We start from the raw sequence: 25,745 nt of genomic DNA, 5'->3' as shown, positions 1-25,745 counted from the left end.
TAGAGATCTTTTAAGTCCTCAAAGAGAAATACCAATAATAGTTAATGATAACAACTATAAAAATTTACAAATAATCCCTAACGAAACTATTAGAAACCTAATAAAAGAAGACAAATATAAATATATTCATCAAGGTCTGTATATAACAGAAATAAAAGGACTAGTAAGGAAAAAATTAGGAGCAAAAGTTTTATTTTATTAATATTATATGATGAAAGTAAAAAAGATGATAGAAAAAGTATTATCTCTATGTTGGAAGTAGACATGAATAATAATTATGGATTATTCTATGTAACTATTTTCAAGTGTTCTAATTCTTTCTTCTATTATTAAATTTCTATTAATTTTATTTACTTGACTGACTTCTCCTATATTAGTTTGATATAAATTATTAATACATTTAATGCACATTTCTTCAAAACAATTACTACATTTTCCTCTTTTACTATAGCTGGGGTAGAATTTACAATTACTACATGCTCTTCCTAAGCTTCCCTAATTTATTTCCCAGTTATGTAAACATTCTCGAATATCCATAAATTAGTTTAATATTTCATATTCTGGATTTATATTAATAGGGTATTCTTCTTCATCTGAACTATTATTTTGTTCTTCTATATAATTTGGTCTAGGTCTAATTTTTCTATGCTATAAATACTTTCTGTATCAAACATATTGTCTTCAACATTAAGGAAATCCATATTAAATTGTTCTACTAACATTGCTTCTCTACTAAAATTATTATTTTTCTTTCTGCAACTAGTAGATACGTGTCCTAGCTCTCCACAAGAAAAACATGTTATTTTATTTCGATAATCTCTTTTATCATTATATCTTCTTAAATGTCTACATTTTTGAAGGAAATGTCTTTTAGCGTTACTTCATCTTAATTGATAATACTTTTTATTCCGTTTATATTTTTTATTATGTCTTGGTTTATACTAGCTGTCTTTTATTTCATATTGTTGTGGAGTAAATATATTACTACAGAAACTAAAATTGTCTCATTTTAATTGTTTTTGTATTTGGATAAAAGTATATTTATCTACTAAATGTTTTAGGATAAAATTTCATCTAATACTTAAACTATCCATGGTCGTGTTTCTAGGGTGTGCCATGTTATTATTCCATGAGTTTACTATTTCGGTTCCTAAAGCTCCAAGTAGTTTTATTTGCATTTTATCTCCTAATTCACTATTAATAACGTTTCCTGAAATACTTCTTAATTTTACAAAATCATTAATATAAACCTTAATATATTTCCAATCCCTAATATATATTTGTTCTAGATTTTTCATAGCATCTTGTTGAACACTTAATAATCCATTATTAGGACCTTCTCCAGTTATTAAAAGATGTATTTTATTAACAAAATTATAAAGATTATTTCCTAAATCAATTAATTCTTTTATTTCATTGGGGTACTGAGCTTCATACCTCTCCCAATTTGCTTTTACTGTTTCTCCTAAATAATTTTCTAAATAAGCATACATTTCTTCTCCAATGTGATTATGCTCATTTTTCATATATTTACTTATTATTTCTGCCTTCCGACTCATTATTACTAAATTCCATAGTTGGGGGTCAATATTTGTTATATTTAATTGTTTATTATTATTCCAATTTATACTTAAATCCTGGTTCTCTCTCACCTCTACTCTTAAACATAGGTTTGGTAAGTTTCTCTATTCATCATAGAAAGCAACGCACTTTGTTGGCCACTTTAGGGCAACTCCAACCGGACTGCAAAACAACAAATGCAGTGCTAAAATACACAAAATAACATCCAATCCAACTCCATTTATCCCACCATTATGTTGTCAAGCTACAGTACCCCACCAAATATGGTAGGTGATTAGTGTTCAAAGATATCATTTTATTAGTCTTAAAGTTTAAAATTAATTAATTTTTAATTAAAATTTTCATGGATTTATTGTCATGTATTTTATATTTGAAAATATAAATTTTAATTTAATTTGTGTTTAATTTTCAGGAAATAAAATGTATTTTGACACAAAGAAAAAGAAAGAAGAAAGGAATAATTAAAATTGAGGAAATCATGAAAAAAGTGGTATTTTTGAAGTTAACTTAGGCCCAAAAAGGAGCACAGCCCAAGCTTTTAGAAGTTGCCATGTGGCAGAAAGCCACCAGCCAGCCTCCAGCCGAGCTGAGTCGCCAGCTGCACCACTCCGCCAGACGCGCCTGCAGCACCTGCCACGCCGTCCTGCCGAGCCAACCAAAAGGCGCCACGTGGCCTTCTGACTCCCAATCACCTGCAGCTGCTCCCCACGCGCCCGACCAGCCGCTTGCCACGTTCTGACCGTGTCCCCCACTCTAGCTGCCGAGCCAATCAGCCTCCGACATGTGGCCATTGTGTCTGCTGCACATGTCTCCCACTTGTCCCACTTTGCACCTATTTTGAAACCACTTTCTCCACTTCCTAATGCACGTAAATACATATTTTTGTCCTATTTTCACTATAAATAGAGGACTAAATGTAGGGAAAAAATCATCAGATTCGAGAGTGGAAAAAGACACTTTGTATTTTGTTTCTTTTCTTATTTCTAGTTTAATTTTGCTTGTTTTAGGTGATAAAAATGAGTGAATTATTTTAGAAATATTGGTGAGGTTAGAGTGTAGTTGTTGTACTTTTCATTCTCAATATTGATATTGATTCTTCTTCTGCTTCATTTCCATATCTCATTAATTATTTTGTTTCTCATATTCTAATTTCTTTTCTAAAATTATTTAGCATCGTTTACATAAGTTCAGTCATGCTTTTCTTATGTAACTTAGATTGTTAATTTATTTTAGTATATTTGCTATATTGTATGTCCTTTATTGCATTCTGCCAGTGGTATTTTGTTGCTCTTGAATAAATAATATGATATTCTATGAAATTAGGAGTTAGATTCAATTTAATCTAGATTATTTAATTTGTGCTTTTAACATATACATCGTCCAGTTGCAATTAATGGTGTAGAATTGCAACTGTGTTTTGAATTAATATCAATATTAGAATAGGTTTTACAGCACTGCATCTCTACCTTACCATGCTCTTTATCTAATCGCTTTCTCTAATCTATCATTTTAATTTCACAAAATCTATTTTTTACAATTTTACTTTATTTTTATCTTTTATTTACTAATAAAATATTTAGCTGTGTTTGCCTATTTGTGGATACGACATAGCCCGATTACTACTGCGACCGCTTAGGAGTTTATTGGGCGATATCAATTTTTGGGGCTATTGCCGGGGAGGTAATTCTACAATTAAAGGTTTGCCTAGTAAATTATTTTTTTTTCTATATAAGAAAAAGTAGTATAATTTTTTTTATTTGATTTTTCCTTAGTAATTTTTTTATTCATTTATTTATTTATTTTATTTATTTATTTATTTTTATTGTTTTATTTTATTTTTTTACTTTTACTTTTAGGTTTTAGGTTTAGGATTTTATTTTTACATTTAATTTTTTTTTTCCAAAAAAAAAATAAAAATAAAATTTTGTATCAAAACAAAGTATTGAGAACATTTGTGTAATTTTGGATATTAGAAAAAACAAAACATGTTCTGTTTTAGAAAAATTGGTTCTTAAATAAGGTCTGTGTTAGCCTTACCCTCCAACCTTTTCTAAGAACCTCGGGGAGTTCTAGAAAAGTTGTTCGGCATAAAGTGGTACCTTGGCAGCCTTCCCAATTGGCTTGAGAACATTTTTGGTGTATACTTATTACACTATTACACACTTGCGCTTATAATACTTACATAAAAAAATATTAATAAAAAAATATAACAAATGAATGAAGAAGATCATCACCGTTTTGATTACTATTATCCAATATATCTCTCTTCACTTCAAAACAATCCAAATTCTAGTACTACTGAGGGTACTAGAAATTTTAGAGGTGCCCACCAACTTAGCGAAAAAGAGTACCTTAAAATTGAAGTAGGATTCTTGACTAGAGAATTCGAAAACTTGAAAGCTAAGTATGGTCGAGAAAGTAACGAGGTCATAAGGGTAGAGTATGATGAACCATATTTTGATTGTGAAAGAGTCGACCATTTTGCTCAAGATTACTCAACTCTTAGAGAAAAGGAGGAAGTTTTCAATACTATTCCTACTATAAGAATAGTAATCTTAGCTGGAAAAACCCTATTGCTTGAAGTTGGAAGTCTAAGTACAACTACTGGGCACCGATTGGTTGGGAATTGGCACCATCTAGTAAGAATGTTGAGCACGATTTTTCTAACTCTTAGCATGAACCTCCACATAATGTCTGGACTAATACAGATTCCTTAGAGGAAACATTATATACAATTATGGAGGAACAAATAAACTTTACTGAACACATAAGCAACATTACTAAACACATGACGGAGCAACTTAGAGAAATTCGAACTCAATTTTCATAATTGACCGACAAAGTTAATTCATATTGTTTCAGCCAATTCCAAACAAATGAGGAAACAATGGCACCAATCTCTATTCCTATTTCCAAAAAAATTGATGAGGATGATGTCATTACTATTTGGAGTGAAAATATTCCTCATGCCGAAATTCTTCCAACAACTCCGAATGAAAACAAGTGTTATCATACTGATGTGATAAACCTTATTGTGGAGGAAATTGGCAAACTTTTTTCAAAGACTCAATCACACTATTTCCTCCACGATACTAAAAACAAACATTTTCTTTATCCTCAGAATGTTACTAATGCTTCCATTTTTGACACACATGATAAAAGAGAATTCATTTTCGAAACTGGATAGTCAATAATATTGAGTTGGTGAACCAACCTGAGGAGACTTTTCTCCGGTTCGCCAAGACTAATCAAGTTCTATCTTTCCTTGCTTTCTTTATTTCTGGTCTGTTTTATTTTTCCTTTTTATTTTATTATGATAGTATTTCTTGTCATTTATTTTTCTTTTTCTAAAGAATCAATATCATATCATTTTGCATTAGCTCACCCTCTACATGTTCTCATTTCACGCTTTTCGTGTATATATTTTTAAACAATGAGGACATTGTTTGATTTTGGTTGGGGGTGGTGAGCATATTCTTGCATGATTATGTTGATTCTTGTCAGACTAATATTTTTATGGTAAATTTTTGTTAAATTACTTATTTATTCTTGCAAAATGTTACTTTGGAGTCAATTTTTGTTATCTATATTACTAAGAGTTTCTCTAGAGTTATCTAATGCACATGCCAAACATTGTGGTAAGATGGTTGTTAGCACATATTTGCTTAGAAATTTTCCATGTTTAAGAATCCATTCTTTTGTGTGTGAGGTGAGACTTGAGAAAACAACTTTTAAATTTTTATTGATTCTTAGAAATGGTTATAATTATTTGGACAATGTATTTTGGTATGAATGGATGATCTTTTAGGGGTAATATTTTCTATAGACATATCTTATTAGAGAGCCTTTAATTATGTTGTTCATGAAAAGGAAAATGAAAAAAAAAAAAGAAGAAGAAAAGAGAAAAGAAAAAAAGAAGAAAAAAAAATAGAAAAAAAAGGAGAAAGACACAAGAGCAATATTTCTATCATTTTTAATTATGTTGTCTCTTGTGTCCAAGAAAAAAAAATGTGTTATTATTAATTTCATGTTTTATTTTATGGCTCTTAGAATAAATGTAAAGATTGTCTATTTAACTTAAAATCCTCAAAAATTGGTTTTGTGGTACTCTTTATGGTGGTTGTCCAAATAGTTTATTTCCTATTTTCGTTTCAATGATTATTTAAAAGTTTGTCCTAAATATATATCAATTTGATGAGTGGTTACTTCGTTATTTCCAACTCCATGAGCGAAACACTTAAACTTTAAATTTTTTCAATTACATGAGACATTAATGGAGTTGACACTTTTACTTGGCATAATTTCGAAGGCTTTATGTACTATGGTTTGCGGTAAGAAGGTTCAAGTTTGGTGCACACACTCACAACTCTAGATTTATTCGAAGTAATTTTGACAACTCTTGTTGACTTGTTACTAACATTTTGTGTTAATACTTAAGTTCTTTTATAATTTTTGACTGGAAATATATCATGTTGACATTTATCATTTCGCTTGAATTGCTAGAGACTAGCAATAAGCTGGTTGGGGGTTGTGATTAGTGTTCAAAAATATCATTTTATTAGTCTTAAAGTTTAAAATTAATTAATTTTTAATTAACATTTTCATTGATTTATGGTCATATATTTTATATTTGAAAATATTAATTTTAATTTAATTTGTGTTTAATTTTCAGGAAATAAAATGTATTTTGACACAAAGAAAAAGAAAGAAGAAAAGAATAATTAAAATTGAAGAAATCATGAAAAAAATGGTATTTTTGAAGTTAACTTAGGCCCAAAAAGGATCCCAACCCAAGCTTTTAGAAGCTGCCATGTGGCAAAAAGCCACCGGCCAGCCTCCAGCCGAGCCGAGCCGCACGCTAGCCAGCCGAGTTGTGAGTCGCCAGCTGCACCACTCCGCTTGACGCACCAACAGCGCTTGCCACGCTGTCCTGCCGAGCCAACCATAAGGCACCACGTGGCCTTCTGTCCCCCAGTCGCCTGTAGTTGCTCCCCACGCGCCCGACCAGCTGCCTGCCACGTTCTGACTGTGTCCCCCACTCCAGCTACCAGGCCAATCAGCGTCCGCCACGTGGCCAACGTGTCTGCTGCACTTGTCTCCCACTTTTCCCACTTTGCACCTATTTTGAAGCCACTTTCTCCACTTCCTAATGCACGTAAATACACATTTTGGGTCATATTTTCCCTATAAATAGATGACTAAATGTAGGGAAAAAATCATCAGATTCGAGAGTGGAAAAAGACACTTTGTATTTTGTTTCTTTTCTTATTTCTAGTTTAATTTTGCTTGTTTTAGGTGATAAAAATGAGTGAATTATTTTAGAAATATTGGTGAGGTTAGAGTGTAGTTGTTGTACTTTTCATTCTCAATATTGATATTGATTCTTCTTCTGCTTCATTTCCATATCTAATTAATTATTTTGTTTCTCATATTCTAATTTCTTTTCTAAAATTATTTAGCATCTTTTATATAAGTTCAATCATGCTCTTCTTATGTAACTTAGATTGTAAATTTATTTTAGTATATTTGTTATATTGTATGTCTTTTACTGCATTCTGCCAGTAGTATTTTGTCGCTCTTTAATATATAATATGATATGCTATGAAATTAGGAGTTAGATTCAATTTAATTTAGATTATTTAATTTTTGCTTTTAACATTTACATCTTCGAGTTGATATTAATGGTGTAGAATTGCAACTGTGTTTTGAATTAATATCAATATTAGAATAGATTTTACAGCACTGCATCTCTACCTTACCATGCTCTTTATCTGATCGCTTTCTCTAATCTATCATTTTAATTTCACAAAATCTATTTCTTCAATTCTACTTTATTTTTATATTTTATTTACTAATGAAATATTTAGATTTGTTTGCCTCTCTATGGATACGACATAGCCCGATTACTACTGCGACTGCTTAGGAGTTTATTGGGCGATATCAATTTTTGGCGCCATTGCCAGGGAGGTAATTCTACAATTAAACGTTTGCCTAGTAAATTAATTTTTTTTTCTATATAAAAAAAAATGTAGTATAATTGTTTTTATTTCTCTTTTATTTTATTTTTCCTTAGTAATTTTTTTATTCATTTATTTTTTTAATTTATTTTTTAATTTTTATTGTTTTATTTTATTTATTTACTTTTACTTTTAGGTTTTAGGTTTAGGATTTTTTTTATATTTAGTTTTTTTTCCAAAAAAAATAAAAATAAAAATAAAATATTGTATCAAAACAAAGTATTGAGAACATTTGTGTAATTTTGGAGATCAGTAAAAACCAAACATGTTCTGTTTTAGAAAAATTGGTTCTTAAATAAGGTCTGTGTTAGCATTACCCTCCAACCTTTTCTAAGAACCTCGGGGAGTTCTAGAAAAGCTGTTGGGCCTAAAGTGGTACCTTGCTCTACAACAAAATAGAGGTTTTATGACATTAATTGGGAGACATTGGAAGTCTACAATGTCTCCCAATTGGGGAGACGTTGCTGCTAGGGTCATTGTAGGTATATATCTCACGTCTCCCATTGGGAGAGGTTGAAAGTCAAACGTTGACTTTCCACCTCTCCCATTGGGAGACGTGGGAAGTGACTCACCTCTCCCAATGGGAGACGTGGGAAGTCCCTAGGAGACATCCAACGTCTCCCACTGGAAGCGGTGAGTCACTTCCCACGTCTCCCAATGGGAGAGGTGGAAAGTCAATGTTTGACTTTCAACCTCTCCCAGTGGGAGACGTGGGAAGTCTCCCACCTCTCCCAGTGGGAGACATTGAAAGTCTCCCACATTAAAAAAAAAAATTAAATAAATTTATAATTTATAATTAATATTATATTAATTTGATTTAATAATTAGTTAAATTGAAATAATATTAATTTAAATTGAAATTATTTTAATTTAAATTGAAATGATTTTAATCTAAATTTAAATTGATTTAATAATCAATTAAATTGAAAGAAAAAAATATATTTGTTAGACATATTCAAAATGAACAAATATTGCATTGTGTATGAAGAAAGAGTTAAAAAAAAAAAACCCTATCAACGAGGTCGGTAACTTTGGATCATCGGCAACATATATGTCGCCCATTCTTGTCGCAACTCATCAATTTGTGCCTCTGTATATGATATGTTTGTTAGCTGCAAGAAATATAAAGTAAAATATATTAATTAATTATTTGATTACATTTATAGTTTCAAAAATAATTTGTAAATTTTAATTAATAATACAGTTCTCAAGTAATGCCCGGGACTCGCATGTTCAATCAAATCTTTCAACATTCTCATTAAGTAGTATCCACATGCCACATTCTCTGGTTGGTGTGGACACTAATTATTTAAAAATATGAGTAATTTATTATTAAATTGAAACTTTTTAAAAAAATGCATACATATTATTCTACTTAATTATTATAAATGTTCAAAAATGTCTGCTGAAGTTACTTACTTGAGGTTGCTTAATGTGTAGAGTATCAGGGATCTCGACATCAGGAAGATTCATTAGGACACGATTTTGCATCTGCAAAACTATTTCGATATAATATGCAATCATTAGGACATGCATGAATTTTTTCGTACTGCATGCCTAATGAGCATAACGTCTTCTTTGTCTCATAAAATGAAATTGGAATTTCATTATCTTCAGGCAATAACTCTTTCAAAAAACCAAATAATTCAGTAATGCTTTTATCACTCCAACCATGTTTAGCTTTTAGATTGTACAACCTAAGAAGCGCAGATAATTTTGTAAATCTTGTACAACCACGGTAAATTGGTTTCTCGGCATCATTAAGGAGTGTCTCAAACTTATTTGGGTCTACTCCTGATCCATAATGTGCGTCGTCAATCATTTCATCTAATGGATCCCAGTTCTCCTCCACTATATTCCTCCTCACTCCTTTTGGTCTACTTGGCAGAGTTGGAGCAATCGGAGCTATCTCCCCATGGTAATACCAAATTGTGTAACTCTTGTCAATCCCATTGAAATATAAGTGTTCTTTAATCTTTTTAAGGTCCATCTTTTTAACATTTCCACAGTTAAGACATGGACAATAAGTAAAATTTGGGTCTTTCACATTTTCCGAACAAAACCTTAAAAACAAATCGACCGCGTTCCTATATTCCACAGATAACCTATTCGCTAACATCCACTGTTTATCCATATATTCTCCTATGTATATGGAAAAGAAAAGAAACAACACTAAATAAGCACGTGATAAAGTTGTATGTCTATATAAAACTAATTTTTTATTATCCTAGATAAAATCGGGCAGCATTTCCCCAATAATAGTGACCTAACCATCTGCATGTGTATAACAAAACAAACAATTCAAACAACATAAAATAAGTTTCTTCCTTATAGGATGCCTTTATTAAACTAATTATTTATTATCCTAGATAAAATGGGGCAGCATTTCCCCTATAATAGTAACCTAACCATCTGCATGTGAATAGCAAAACAAACAATTCAAACAGCATACAATAAGTTTCTTCCTTATAGCTCCGCAGCACAACCAAATTTCTCAGAACCTACTTCATTAAAACACACAAGTTCTCAACCTTCCGTTATCATCGCAGCACACAATTTTAATCTCAGAACCTACTTCACTATGGATGAATATTTAAGATATTCAAACTCCTCTAACATTTGTTTAATAATATTAAAAGTAGAAGTAAGAGAATATATATGTACCTCTTGCAGTCAATAATCCAAAAGCTAGCAAAATTACTTCACTTAGTAATCAAATTCGCTATTAAATCCACAAACCAATAAAATAAAATTAATAAATAATAAATAAAACATCACTAAATATCTAGCAATATATAACGCATTATTGTAATTTTAGAAATTTAATTACCTCAAATGTGTGATTAATATAGGAATTTTGATGCAAAATACTCTCTAAAATCTCACCACAAAAATCACAACCTATGAAATTAAATTAATTAATATGTTAAACATTACTAAACAAATATCACTAAATATTTAATAATAGTAAATGATATTGGTAAATAAATAAAAAAAATCTCAATGTGGCACTAATTATAACCTCAACAAAAAATCAATATAAAATTTCATAACCTAAAAACTTAATAATCAACAAAAACATAAAAATTTTCATATATTTATATTTTATAAATTATTTAATAAATTTATTTTAACATAACTATATATATAACAAAATAGTTACAATTTAAAAAAAAAATTCAAATATACAAAAATATATCTAAAATTCGAAATAAAAAATGATAAAAATTTTAAAAAATCATGAACATATATACTCTAATGAAATCTATACAATGTGATAGGTTAAATTAAAAAAAAACTAAAAAATCATAAATCCCTAAAAAACTTCCATGAAAAAACCACAAAATCCTACAATGTATATGAAAAAATGCATAAAAATGTAAAACTAACACAAAATCATGTATATTACTCATCCTAATGCAAAACCTATGATTTATTTGCAAAATAATTAACAAAAAATCAAGAAAATTAAAAAAAAAAAAAAAAACTTACCTTAGAACCCTAAAAACGCAGCCCCAATTCGCCCAACTCCTCTCTGGTTTGCTCTCGGGTTCGTGTATGAGGAAGAAGAAGGCTGATATGTGGGTTTTATAAGTGGAGACATCCAACGTCTCCCGCTGGGAGACGTGCCACGTGTCTCACGTCTCCCAACGGGAGACGTTGGATGTACCCATGAACACTTCCCCAGCCTATTTCCAACGTCTTCCACCATTTTTAATGTCTTCCAATTGTAGCCATCACTACTACAAAATTGACATGGGACGATGGTTTTAAACCGTCGTATGAACTCTTATACGTCGGTTCTAATACTGTCGTCCCATGCAATGTCATGTCATGTAAATCATGTAACGACGGTTTAAATAAAAGTGTCATCTCTTGTCGTACATGAGATGATGATTCCTATACAAATGTTGTCTCTTGTGGTACATGAGACGACAGTTTCTATGTAAGCGTCATCCATTGCAGTAAATGAAACGACAGTTCCTACTTAAGCGTCATCCACTTACTGTACATGAGATGACAATTTATATGTAAGCATCGTCCCCTGCAATACATAAGACAATAGTTTTACTGAGACCGACGTCCCATGTAGAATAAAAGAACTTTTTCATTTCTCTATTTTTAACCATTATATTCATTCATAATTTCCTGTGTAATTACAACATAGATCAGACAGAATCAATAGGCAAACAGAATCAATAGAACTCAGTATGTTCCAAATCTAAAAATTACAAGATCAAAATATACAGTTGGAATAACTATGTAAGTGCTAACTAAAAACTACAATTAGTATATTTTTTAATTCTGATTTCAAAAGTTACTCTAGTTATGACTCATCTGCTCAAGAAGCTTGGTTGCCCATTCATTTTGTGTTTCATTAATTTCGCCAAATGTAATATGCATTCTTCCCACCACACAACAAAACACAAAATAAAAAAACTAAGTCAGAAGTTAAATTCAATAGAATTGTTGTTCAATAATAATAAATATACTTACATTACTAGTTAGTCATTGCATGGGTGTCTCTTTCAAGCGATAGTCCTTCATCATCCTTATGATATAAAAGTCGCACTCTACTGACGATGTTTGACGAGGGCAATTGACTATTTTCCACTTGTAATTTTTTTCATTCCTTCCTGTCTTTCGCTTAATGTGTAAAAATACACTATATATACATCAATATGAAGAGCATATTAATTTTTTATTTCCATATCAAATAACCATATTATATTTTAAAATGAGTTTCAAATGTATTACCTATTCATAAGGTTCTTCAAATCATTTGAAGGAGATTTTCTAAGTGAACCAAGATAGTAACATGCATGGTCATCTGGATCAATGATCACTAACATCCAATGATGTTTGCATTTAAAAAAAAATTATTAAAATAAATATCAGAAGGTACAAGTAAAATTAATATTAAATGAAAATTTTACTTACAAGAAATGGTATGGCATTAACAAAGTTTGACCCATATACGCTCTAAGATAATTTCAGCCCGATTATCCAAATTTGTCCCAATTCTCGATGACCACGATGGCTCAATGAAACCAAAAAAGTGTGACATCTCTCTATCGCACAACTCGGAATATATTATACTACATATATGAAAGTTAATGATATTATATTTATACTTAAAAAGAAACTAAAATATATAATGTTTATAGGATTTCATTTGTTCCAATCTCAATTAGTTTGCCCTATGTTCTTTGCTCAAGCATCAATCCCAAAATATAACTTTCAATTGAATAATGAAACCTATAGTATTGTCATTTCATGAACAAGAAAATGAGTTTGATTGGTTTCCATCTAGAGACAGAATGTATGAATGATAAGAAATTTCAATTCTTATTTCACTAGTTAAACAGATACAAACTCTTAGGAAGACAAAGTTCTCACATTCTATGATATCCCTTTGGGTCTTCTTGACAAGTCCTGGAAGTGATCTGAACCTAAAACAACACATATGGACATTAGACACAGATTATTTCCCTTAAAACCAAATAGATTATTACACAGATATGCATGAACATCAGATGAGATGAACCTCATACCACTAGCTATTTTGCACAGCTTAATGATTATATGTGCTAAAGACAAAAAAAATGGAGATGCTTAAAAATTAACAAAGACCTGTAAGAGATTTCATTAACCCACTTGGAATCCAAACTAACATGTATTTAGCCCAGGTTAGAGAAATTTCCTAGTTATATTCTCCAAATAGATAACACAGCCCTGTTACAGCATATACCTTACAAGATACAGTTTTATCTTCCTCTTTTTTTCTTCATTTATTTAAATTATATGCACACACACATACACACAAAAATATGAGAGCCAAGAGCAGTTATTCTGTAAGGAACACTTTCTTAATCTCCATACCAACTTCTACTTTCTGAGTTTCATGAGTTAGATCAGTTATAAGAACTTGAAGACACATTCAACATCGCGGTCAAAGTACCTGAAGATGAGGATATACTTTAAAAAGAAAAACAACTTGCAGTATGATTTGTAACCTATTTATTTCACTCTGGTAAATATTTTTATTATATTCTGAGTCTCTACCTGGTCAACGAAATTCAATAAGCCTATTTACCATGCTTAACTCTATCACGGGGAAAGATCACCAGATATATATACACGTAGATTTATATATGTTATAAACTATTTAAAATCTGTTCAACTTCAAGACATCTGAATCATTCCATGTCTATTATTTTGCGCATATACAGAACCCACTAAAACATCAACCTATTATCATCAGGATTGTTATAAAGGAAAAAAATATACAAAAGCTACTATATACATTGCAATAGTCATCTCTAATCAATAGTTTTGCAACTGCTCTTCATCACATCGCCATCATCAATAAAATCTTACACTTTCTTTTTTCATATGGAGAGGCAACAAATTATTTGAGAATTAACATAAACGTGAGTAGCACAAAATTATATGTCATTAAAAATTCGGAATCGTTTTCGTAAACCCCCAAAAAAAATATCTGTGATGTGGAAGATGATCTTACATCCATTTGGGATAGAATTAAATATTGGGTGGCTATTTTGGTCTGGGGGTTCAATGCTTCTTTTTTCAGTGCTAAATAATGATTGACACCTTTGGTTGTAGTCTAAGATGATGACTTGTCATCTTTTGTATTATTATATTGTTTCTTATTTTTAAAAAAAAAAAATAGAAAAGGATAAAACGGCTTGAAACATTTAATGAAAAAGATTAAACAAACAAAATACATCACATACCATTCCAAGTAAGTTGCCAACAATAATTGAGCCTATGGAATCATAAATTCCATTCCCTGTGATGTTTACTGCAACCAGTGATGCTCTGGCAATAACAAGACCAGCAACAGCAGCTCCATCCTGCATATTTGAGTTTTTTTAAAGAAATCAGAATATTGCTGTCAGATTGATGTAAACAAAGTACACTCGAGAACAAACATCAATCACAACCAATATGAAGATTACGATAAAGAAATAGCTAAAGGTAAAAAAAAAATTGAAATTCAGATCAACTAGGATGGACAAGTCATGACTAACCCAAAGAAAATCAGCCACCCTCACCAACCACCACCATATTCTTTAAACCACACACAATGTATTTCTGTTCCAAGTCTTCAATATTGTGACAATGTAGTTATCAACTTAACTAGTCTTCTAGGATTACTAAGATCATCTCCCAGGGACTATTTGTGAAACTTTTACAATCTTAGCAATCAAGAATTTCCAGTAAAACCACTAGTACTCAAAACTTGTCCAACTTCATAGTTTCTAATCAGTATTGAAAATTCTCTCTTTTTTTTTTGTTGAAGAAATGACTGCCTTGGGGAAAGTTCAAATCATTCATCAGGAATTTTAGTATTTAAATCACACACGAGCTCATCATGAAATGTTGAGTCCTCTCGATGAGACATCAATACTGTCTGACTCTTCGTGCCTTTTTTAATTTTGTAATTTTTAGTCGTAACCATCCTTTTTTATCCTTTATTTCCTTATTTCATTACCTCTCCCACACCTGGCCACTTGAGTCAGCTACCCCTTTGGAGACCAAGAAATTATAGCAATTGCTATCTAGGTGTCCAAGAGGGATGCAGACCTCAAACTTTGTGGGTGCAAACTACATGTCGGACCACTTGAGTTAGCTACCCCTATTTGCCTTTTATCTTATATACCCATAAAATTCCTACTTTTTCCTTTGAGCCAAATGGCCCAACAATCACCTAGTGTAGCTACATTTCATAGCTATTTCCTTTTGTTTGTAAATTATCATTCCTATTTTCTTTTCACCTACTATTCTCCGTATTTGTTTTCAACTTCCATTCATAATCTTCTATGTGAATGAATATCCAGAAGAGGTTGAAACTTGTCCTAATAAGTAGATACCAAAGTGAAGAAAGATCATGAAAATTACCTCTGTCATGACTGCAACAGATGTGGGATCATGGCCACGCCAAATGTAGTCTCTCACTTTCATTCCCTCAGCAGCTGCACCTTTCTTGACAGCTTGTATGGCAACAATAAGAGAAACACCTAAGAAATGGATGCATAAATTTAGAAAGGGGAAATATTTACATGAAAAGGGACAGGTAATCATCTAAAATAAAGAATTATACCTTCAATAATAAAAGAACCAGCAATCACTAGGGCTGCATACTTAATGTTTCCAGGGGGCTGATGACATCCATATCGATTAGAAATTAAAATATTGTGGCTACACATATATTGGACAAGAAAGAAGAATCTTTAAACAAGAGAGTGTGTGTATAATTTAGGGTTCCGGACAAAATTGCCAGGGAAAAAGTTACCTGTGAAGTCCACAAGTTTTGAACTTCGTGAACAATAGTAGCCCCAGAACCAAGACAAAATATGCCAACAGCCGATATCAAAGACCAAACAAATCTTTCCTTGGAATAGCCATAACTGTTCAATGTCAAAAGTATCATTTCAACATGTCACTAAAAGAAAAGAAAAGAAAAGAAATATATATGTCCTCCTAAATCCAATTATATAAATCCTATCCATGACTGATTTCTTAAATGCTCTTGGGTGCCGACCACCCATGTTGAACAATCAATAGAACTCAAGTGAGAATTTCACTGGTACAATTAGTCAATTACTAATACTCCTAGGAAAGCATTAAGAAAAAATTAAATTTACACATAGTGCACAAATTCATTCCTTATGAAAACTCAGAATATAGATTAAAAGGTTGTGTTTTTCTCATTTCACGATAGAAAATATATACAATTGCTGAAAAGGTTGAATAGGAAAGAAAATAACCTAGCTTTCACTACTTTCCTAATTTATACATATTTGACAACTAGCAAATAATATCTACAGATATACAAAATATTTTCTAATAAATACATATTTGATTTTATTTTTCTACAGAAATCCTATTTTGAACATAAATGCAATTTAAATTCAAACAAATATAACCAACTACTTGATACACCATAACAATAAAATACTACTACAACTGTGAAAAAAGAAAGAAAGAAAAAGGTATTTCATGATATGAACCACTCACGGATGGATAGCATCATCTGGTGCACGCCTTGAGCTACTAAGACCATAAACAAGGAGTGCCTACAATGTCCACACAAATTAGTTTCTCTGCATTTAGTCCCATTAAATTAAGTTAATAGAAAAACAAAATCAGCGGGAGAGATAAACAGAGGGTGATGATGAGCAAGCTGATGTTTTCTATTATATCTAAGTCATAGTTCTATAAAAACACAAACACTATTATAGGCAAAAAATAGATATGTTGGTTCCTATGCATGACAACAATAATTAAGATTATTAATTTGCTGCTCATAGGCATTGCCGGGTACTAGCTTAGCTACATAATTTTATTCCCCAGTCGACATGGGACAAAAAAAAAGACAATAAGGACTAAAACCCAATCAAATACTTCAAAATAATAAACAAGTAAAGTTTTTATTAGATAGGTGAAAATTACAGTACTATATATTCTACTACTGTATAATAATGAAAACAAAATGGTGTTTTTAGGTACTTGATGGGAACAACATTTGTCTATTACTGGGTGAGCAAGGTATGCATATATATATTTTATTACCGCCTTTTTGCCCAAAAGAATGGAATCAAATGAATTGTATTTGTCATTGTAAGGTGGTGGTGGTGGTGGAGAAGGGTGTAAAGTTAAGCAGAGAAACAGTAACTTTGAAGGAAAAGGAAGTAATTAGTGCATAGTGGGCTTTCCAATGAAGTTTCATCACACACATATATATATAGAGAGAGAGAGAGAGAGAGTTCAAATAATCAAAACATACATCTAAGTAGCTAGCTGGTCTCCTTGGCTTTAATTTTAGACTTATATAAGGTATTGTATGCTGAAGATTATACCAATAATTAATCCAAATAATCATCATCAACAACAATGAACAAAGCTTCTCTTCAAAAAAGTATACCTATATATAGTCATATACTTGCAGACAGGTTATACTTTATAGGGGTATATAAGCCTAATCTATATTTATGTATATATAATTACTATATAGTCAGAATTTTTCAAACTAACATTATAATCAAAGAATGTTAATTATCTAAAATTTTAGTTTTATCCGTAATTTTCTATTAGTCAATTGTAGACTTTTAAATTAAGAATGAACTGGTTCCGTCCATATATAAATGGATTAGATCTTTTTTTGGAATTTTTACTAAGCAAACAAACAATAATCCCACACATAATGTAATTATTTTTTCTTAAAATGATAATATTGTAAAGAACAGAGAAAAAAGGCAATGATGGAAAATTGTGAGTTTGGAATGAAACAGTCTTTGGAGTAGTAGTAATAGTAGTAATAAGAGGAATGAATGATGCACAGTGTATGGCGTCATGAATAAATCTGATGGGTGTGGCTGGCAGCCTCCATTGTGACCACACAAAAAAAACCACCCCTTTGTGTTGCACGCGCATGCACCCCACCAAACTCAACACACTATCTCCTCTCCTCTCTCTCTCCACAAACAAATCTCTTTTTTCTTAATTCTCACACGCAAGCTTAGCCTCAAAATACATTCTCTTTTTTTCTTTATCTATCTATCTATCTATATATCTCTTTCTAAAATGGTCAACCACTTTGTTGAATCAAATCTTACTTGAAAAGTGTAAACCAAACTCTCTCTCTCTCTCTCTCAGATATCTCTTTCTCAAAAAAAAAAAAAATTTGTTAGGGACTTTTTGTTGTGTATGTGTGAAAAGTCACCACCAAAAATCTTCTTCCTCCTCACCTTATTAGTTAGGATTAATTTAATTATTTCTTGAACAGAAGAATAAAAGGAAAAGAAAAGGAAAGGGTTAGATCAGCTTAGAAAGTTGAAGGGACAAAGAAAAGTATATTTGTTATTTATTAGAAGGAAGGGGAGGGGGTGATGAAATGAGTGTTTTTAAAACTTAATAACTCCTAAAGTCCCAAAACTGAAATGAATTGGCCCCCACTGAAGTCAAACTTCAAAAGTCTTTGCTTCAAGTTCTTCACAATATTAATGTCTTTTGTCATGACAAAGAAAGTCAGAACACTAAACCAATTCAAGAAAATATCACATAAAACAACTTTTGTTTTGAAATTTTGGAAAGACAAAGGCAGGAAGAATCCTTTTATCTCAATGGAGGGAACAAAAGAAAGAAATGGTCATATTATGCATTACCCCACAAAGCTGAGGGCATGGTTCTTGCTTTTACTATTCTATGCCATTATGCATAAACTATTATTATGTGCTCATAAATCACATTTATGCATTCTTCATACAAAGCGTGCAACTTTCATTTACTGCCATATTGATTAGCTTATGTTGTTCAATTACAAATGAATATCCTTCTTGCTAATGTATGCTTCACATAATCACATATTCACACTTGAAAAAAGAAAATGGCAAGGGCTTGAATAACCATGAAGTAAGAAAGTACATAATTTGAACTGCTATGAAAAATGAAAGGTGGTAATGATCATTGGGAAAATGTTGCAAAAGGAATAAAGGTTGTCTCTATGGTTTATAATCATGAGCTAAAAGCAAATGCCTTAAAATCCAAAAAGAACAAGATTGTCTCTCTTATTGTATCAGCTTTGATCCCTTTGCTCTGATTTTTTGAGAAAAACATTTGTTCCAAAACAGTGAAGAAAAAAAATCAATCTTGGTGTTGTCAAGACAACTCTCAGCTGTAATGACACCTTAAACACCCAAAATAATTCCTACACAATATCAAGATCCTGTAATGACACCTTAGCACCAATAATAAACATTTATGCACTCAAACTCAGTACAAACAATGAAACAAACAACTGGTATGCGCAGGAAAGAATTAAGAACAACAACTCTTCAAACAAGTACTTTAAAACTCAACAAAAACCAGCACTTCAATCTTTTATGTACACATAAAACTTTCGATTGCAACATAAAAAAATACAGTGACTATATTTAAAGTATTTTCTCCATATTAAATTGAATCTAAAAAAAAATTACCTCATAAACAATTGAGGTCTGCCTAGTTTACCCCAGGGTGGCCTGGTTCTTGCGTCGACGGGGGGTGGCCTGGTTCTTGCGTCGACGGGGGGGTCGCCTGGTTCTTGCGTCGACGGGGGGTCGCCTAGTTCTTGCGTCGACGGGGGGTCGCCTGGTTCTTGCCGACGTTATGGAGAGCAGCTCGACGTTATGGAGAGAGAGAAGAGCTGAGTTCTGCAGAGGCTGAGTGAGAGAACGAATCGAGAGGGCTGAGTGTGAGAGAGAATAGATCGAGCGGTTGAGCTGATGAGCATGAGAGAAGAGTTTCAGAGAAGGCAACTGGTACAATTAAAAGATTAAGGGTTTTTCTTGTTTTGTTAAATTTCATTTGGGGCTATTTTTGATTGAGGGCTATTTTGAGTGAGCCTCTAATTGATTTGTTTTATTGATTTCGTGTATGTGTATATGACTCATTACTTTCAAAAAAAAAAATTATATCACTATTAAAATGCAAACATTTTTTTTTCTTTTTTAAGGAATAATCTTTTTTTTTTACAAGTGGATTAATTTTTTTTTATATAAATTATTTTTAGTTTAAAAAAATAAGAAACATATGCATGAGTAATATATCTTAATATTAGACATATGCATGATTTTATTTGATTTAAGTTTTAAGTATTATTAATATAATATAATTAATTAAAAGTATAATATTATATATAAAAATTTAACAACTAATTAAAGTATTAATAGATATGTCTAGACAATATTTTTTATAAATATTAAAATATATATGTGATCCAATAATATTAAATATATTAATACCCTTTTAAAAAAAGGCTTATTAGGATTTTTTTCCGGACTATTACGACTACCAAATCGTGTCTCCTGAATTTTTTGGCCTGTTAAAAATTCCCCTTGAACAATTCATGTTATTGAAATGAGGGCCTTCCGTCCAATTTTGCTAAAAGAATAGTGACATGGCGTGCTGATGTAGATTGCTACTTGTATAATTTAAAAAATAGATAGGCTTTTACCCCCCAAACTATTACAGTTACCAAATTATGCCCATCGAATTCTAAAATTTAAAATTAAAAGGATATTTTGAATATTTGATTTAAGTTTTAAGTATTATTAATATAATATAATTAATTAAAAGTATAATATTATATATAAAAATTTAACAACTAATTAAAGTATTAATAGATATGTCTAGACAATATTTTTTATAAATATTAAAATATATATGTGATCCAATAATATTAAATATATTAATACCCTTTTAAAAAAAGGCTTATTAGGATTTTTTTCCGGACTATTACGACTACCAAATCGTGCCTCCTAATTTTTTTGGCCTGTTAAAAATTCCCCCTGAACTATTCATGTTATTGAAATGAGGGACTTCCATCCAATTTTGCTAAGAGAATAGTGATATGGCGACACTGGAGTGCTGATGTAGATTGCTACTTGTATAATTTAAAAAATAGATAGGCTTTTACCCCCCAAACTATTACAGTTACCAAATTATGCCCATCGAATTCTAAAATTTAAAATTAAAACAATATTTTGAATATTTAAAAGAAAATATTAAAAACATTAAACTAAAAAATCATTTTTTCTTAAATTAAATCATACAAAATAAAAACTTAAAGCGATATAGGTGACACCAAAGTTGAATGTCGCAAGGGACCTGCATGAGCCCAGTCTGTCGATAATGTCACTACCATCATTCTGACGCATGCCCAACACCCAAGCCAATTTTTTGTCACCATCAATTTTTTTTTAATTTTAATGATTTTTTTCATTTTTTTTAATATTCAAAAGATTGTTTAATTGTAAATTTTTAAAAATCAGGGGGCACAATTTAGTAATGGTAATAGTTCGGGGGCAAGAATACTATTTATTATTTATATTATAAATGAAGCATTGACGTGGCAATACCACATCGCCCACCAAACTACCACATCACCATTCCATTAGTGAAATTAGAAGGAAGTCCCACATTTCAGTAACGTGAATAATTAAGGGGGAATTTTTAACCAGTTCAAAAATTCGGGGGGCACGATTTGAATCAGTAATAGTTCGGGGGAAAAAATCTCAATAAGCCTTAAATAATAATAATAATAATAAGACGACACACATAAGACAACAGTCTAAGTAGAACTGTCTAATTGTGTTAAAAATAAACACGCGACGACATTCTTCTAAGAACTGTTGTCTAATGTAAGTTTTGTTGTGCATGGCATGACGGTTCTAGAGAGTCAGTCGTCATATGTTTATTTTAACATAAGAAGACAGGTCTACTAAAACCGTCATCTCATGTGTGTCATCTAAGTACAGTTTTGTAGTAGTGCATTAATATAAACTTTCAATGTCTTACACCATTAGACATTTAAAACCTCTGATAAGTTTTAATGTCTTACACCATTGGTGTAAGACATTGCAGGGAGTCATTGTATATCAAATTTGTTGTAGTGTTGGCAGCCTTCCCACTTGGCCTGGGAACATTTTTGTTGTATCATTATTACGCTATTATACACTTGCGCTTATAATACTTACAAAAAAAATATTAATAAAAAAATATAACAAATGAATGAAGAAGATCATCGACGTTTTGAGTACTATTATCCAATATATCTCTCTTCACTTCAAAACAATCCAAAATCTAGTACTACTGAGTGTACTAGAAATTTTAGAGGTGCCTATACTTAGCGAAAAAGAGTACCTTAAATCTGAAGTAGAATTCTTGACTAGAGAATTCGAAAACTTGAAAGATAAGTATGGTCGAGAAAGTAACAAGGTCATAAGGGTGGAGTATGATGAACCATATTTTGACTGTGAAAGAGTCGACCATTTTGCTCAAGATTACTCAACTCTTAGAGAAAAGGAGGAAGCTTTTCAATATTATTCTTACTATAAGAATAGTAATCTTAGCTGGAAAAACCCTATTGCTTGACGTTGGAAGTCTAAGTACAACTACCGTGCACCGATTGGTTGGGAATTGGCGCCATCTAGTAGGAATGTTGAGCACGATTTTTCTAACTCTTACCATGAGCCTCCACATAATGTCTGGACTAATACAGATTCCTTAGAGGAAATATTATATAAAATTACAGAGGAACAAATAAACTTTACTGAACACATAAGAAACATTACTAAACACATGATGGAGGAACTTAGAGAAATTCGGACTCAATTTTTAGAATTGACCGACAAAGTTAATTCACATTGTTTCATCCAATTCCAAACAAATGAGGAAACCATGGAACCAATCTCTAATCCTATTTCCAAAAATATTGATGAGGATAATGTCATTACTATTCGGAGTGAAAATATTCCTCATACTGAAATTCTTCCAACAACTCCGAATGAAAACAAGTGTTACTGATGTGATAAACCTTATTGTGGAGGAAATTGGCAAACTTTTTTCAAAGGCTCAATCACACTATTTCCTCCACGATACTAAAAACGAACATTTTCTTTATCCTCAGAATGTTACTAATGCTTCCATTTTTGAGACACAGGATAAAAGAAAATTCATTTTCGATACTGGATTGTCAAGAATATTGAGTTGGTGAACCAACCTGAGGAGACTTTCCTCCGGTTTGCCAAGTTTAATCAAGTTCTATCTTTCCTTGCTTTCTTTATTTCTGGTCTGTTTTATTTTTCCTTTTTATTTTATTATGATAGTTTGCCTTGTCATTTATTTTTCTTTTTCTAAAGAATCAATATCATATCATTTTGCATTAGCTCACTCTCTACCTGTTCTCATTTCATGCTTTTCGTGTATATATTTTTAAACAATGAGGACATTGTCTGATTTTGGTTGGGGGGTGGTGAGCATATTCATACACGATTATGTTGATTTTTTTCATATTAATATTGTTATGGTCAATTTTTTTTTTTTAAATTACTTATTTATTCTTGCAAAATGTTACTTTGGGATTAATTTTTGTTATCTATATTACTAAGAGTTTCTCTAGAGTTACCTAATGCACATGCCAAACATTGTGGTAAGATGGTTGTTAGCACATATTTTCTTAGAAATTTTTCACATTTAAGAATCCATTCTTTTGTGTGAGAGGTGAGACTTGAGAAAACAACTTTTAAATTTTTATTGATTCTTAGAAATGGTTATAATTATTTGGACAAGGTATTGTGGTATGAATGGATGATGTTTTAGGGGTAATATTTTCTATAGACAAATCTTATTAGAGATCCTTTAATTATGTTTTTCATGAAAAAGAAAATGAAAAAAAAGAAGAAGAAGAATAGAGAAAAGAAAAAAGAAGAAAAAAAATAGAAAAAAAAGGACAAAGGCACAAGAGCAATATTTCTATCATTTTCAATGATGTTGTCTCTTGTGTCCAAAAAAAAAATGTGTGTTTATTAATTTCATGTTTTATTTTATGGCTCTTATAATAAATGTAAAGATTGTCTATTTAACTTAAAATCTTGAAAAATTGGTTTTGTGGTACTCTTTATGGTGGTTGTCCAAATAGTTTATTTCCTATCTTCGTTTCAATGATTATTTAAAAGTTTGTCCTAAGTATATATCCATTTGATGAGTGCTTACTTCGTTATTTCCAACTCCATGAGCGAAACCCTTAAACTTTAAATATTTTCAATTACATGAGAGATTAATGGAGTTGAGACTTTTATTTGGCATAATTTCGAAGGCTTTATGTGCTATGGTTTGCGGTAAAAATGTTCAAGTTTGGTGCACATACTCACAACTCTAGATTTATTCGAAGTAATTTTGATAATCATTGTTGACTTGTTACTAACATTTTGTGTTAATACTTAAGTTCTTTTATAATTTTTGACCGTAAATATATCATGTTGACATTTATCATTTTGCTTGAATTGCTAGAGATTAGCAATAAGCTGGTTGGGGGTTGTGATTAGTGTTCAAAAATATCATTTTATTAGTCTCAAAGTTTAAATTAATTAATTTTTAATTAATATTTTCATGGATTTATTGTCATATATTTTATATTTGAAAATATTAATTTTAATTTAATTTGTATTTAATTTTCAGGAAATAAAATATATTTTGACACAAAGAAAATGAAAGAAGAAAAGAATAATTAAAATTGAAGAAATCATGAAAAAAGTGGTATTTTTGAAGTTAACATAGGCCCAAAAAGGGGACCAGCCCAAGCTTTTAGAAGCTGCCACGTGGCAGAAAGCCACCGGCCAACCTCCTGCCGAGCGGAGCCGCACATAAGCCAGCCAAACCGCGAGCCGCAAGCTGCACCACTCCGCCTGCAGCGCCCGCCACGCCGTCTTGCCGAGCCTACCAAAAGGCGCCACGTGGCCTTCTGACCCCCAGTCGCCTGCAGCTGCTCCCCACGTGCCCGACCAGCCGCCTGCCACGTTTTGACAGTCTCCCCCACTCCAGCTGCCGAGCCAATTAGCCTCCGACACGTGGCCAATGTGTCTGCTGCACATGTCTCCCACTTGTCCCACTTTGCACCTATTTTGAAACCACTTTCTCCACTTCCTAATGCACGTAAATACACATTTTGGGTCATATTTTCACTATAAATAGAGGACTAAATGTAGGGAAAAAACCATTAGATTGGAGAGTGGAAAAAGACACTTTGTATTTTGTTTCTTTTCTTATTTCTAGTTTAATTTTGCTTGTTTTAGGTGATAAAAATGAGTGAATTATTTTAGAAATATTGGTGAGGTTAGAGTGTAGTTGTTGTACTTTTCATTCTCAATATTGATATTGATTCTTCTTCTGCTTCATTTCCATATCTCATTAATTATTTTGTTTCTCATATTCTAATTTCTTTTCTAAAATTATTTAACATCTTTTACATAAGTTCAGTCATGCTTTTATTATGTAACTTAGATTGTTAATTTATTTTAGTATATTTGTTATATTGTATGTCTTTTACTGGATTCTGCCAGTGGTATTTTGTCGCTTTTGGATATATAATATGATATGCTATGAAATTAGGAGTTAGATTCAATTTAATCTAGATTATTTAATTTGTGCTTTTAACATATACATCTTCCAGTTGCAATTAATGGTGTAGAATTGCAACTGTGTTTTGAATTAATATCAATATTAGAATAGATTTTACAGCACTGCATCTCTACCTTACCATGCTCTTTATCTGATCGCTTTCTCTAATCTATCATTTTAATT

At 31.3% G+C, this 25,745-nt stretch overlaps 2 protein-coding genes across 2 annotated transcripts; both read right to left on the bottom strand.

Annotated features, from left to right (window-relative positions):
• Positions 1 to 8,562: 8,562 nt before the first annotated feature.
• LOC133821136 (uncharacterized) lies at positions 8,563 to 9,785 on the bottom strand. Its single transcript, XM_062253616.1, has 2 exons — positions 9,018 to 9,785; positions 8,563 to 8,710 (listed from the first exon to the last, which is right to left on the bottom strand). The coding sequence occupies exon 1, from the start codon at positions 9,730 to 9,732 to the stop codon at positions 9,058 to 9,060; it is 675 nt and encodes a 224-aa protein (XP_062109600.1). The 5' UTR covers positions 9,733 to 9,785; the 3' UTR covers positions 8,563 to 8,710; positions 9,018 to 9,057.
• A 4,532-nt stretch (positions 9,786 to 14,317) lies between these two features.
• LOC133824191 (metal tolerance protein C4-like) lies at positions 14,318 to 25,119 on the bottom strand. The gene is made up of 6 exons (XM_062257062.1): positions 24,886 to 25,119; positions 16,644 to 16,702; positions 15,919 to 16,033; positions 15,727 to 15,784; positions 15,525 to 15,643; positions 14,318 to 14,476 (listed from the first exon to the last, which is right to left on the bottom strand). The coding sequence occupies exons 1-6, from the start codon at positions 25,117 to 25,119 to the stop codon at positions 14,318 to 14,320; spliced, it is 744 nt and encodes a 247-aa protein (XP_062113046.1).
• Positions 25,120 to 25,745: the final 626 nt, after the last annotated feature.

Source organism: Humulus lupulus, chromosome 3 (assembly GCF_963169125.1).
Source record: "Humulus lupulus chromosome 3, drHumLupu1.1, whole genome shotgun sequence".
NCBI lineage: Eukaryota > Viridiplantae > Streptophyta > Magnoliopsida > Rosales > Cannabaceae > Humulus > Humulus lupulus.
Note: the sequence above shows the minus strand (reverse complement) of the source record. Positions and strands in the feature narration are given on the sequence as shown.

What these genes read in the sequence shown, in the direction of transcription:
- LOC133821136 (XM_062253616.1), bottom strand. Translation starts at nt 9,732, where the DNA reads ATGGATAAACAGTGGATGTTAGCGAATAGGTTATCTGTGGAATATAGG.
- LOC133824191 (XM_062257062.1), bottom strand. Translation starts at nt 25,119, where the DNA reads ATGACCCAAAATGTGTATTTACGTGCATTAGGAAGTGGAGAAAGTGGT. An exon ending in AGGCCACGTGGCGCCTTTTG is followed by an intron (nt 16,703 to 24,885) that starts GTAGGCTCGGCA and finishes TGGACATTGTAG; the next exon opens with GCACTCCTTGTTTATGGTCT. An exon ending in CCAGATGATGCTATCCATCC is followed by an intron (nt 16,034 to 16,643) that starts GTGAGTGGTTCA and finishes GACATTGAACAG; the next exon opens with TTATGGCTATTCCAAGGAAA.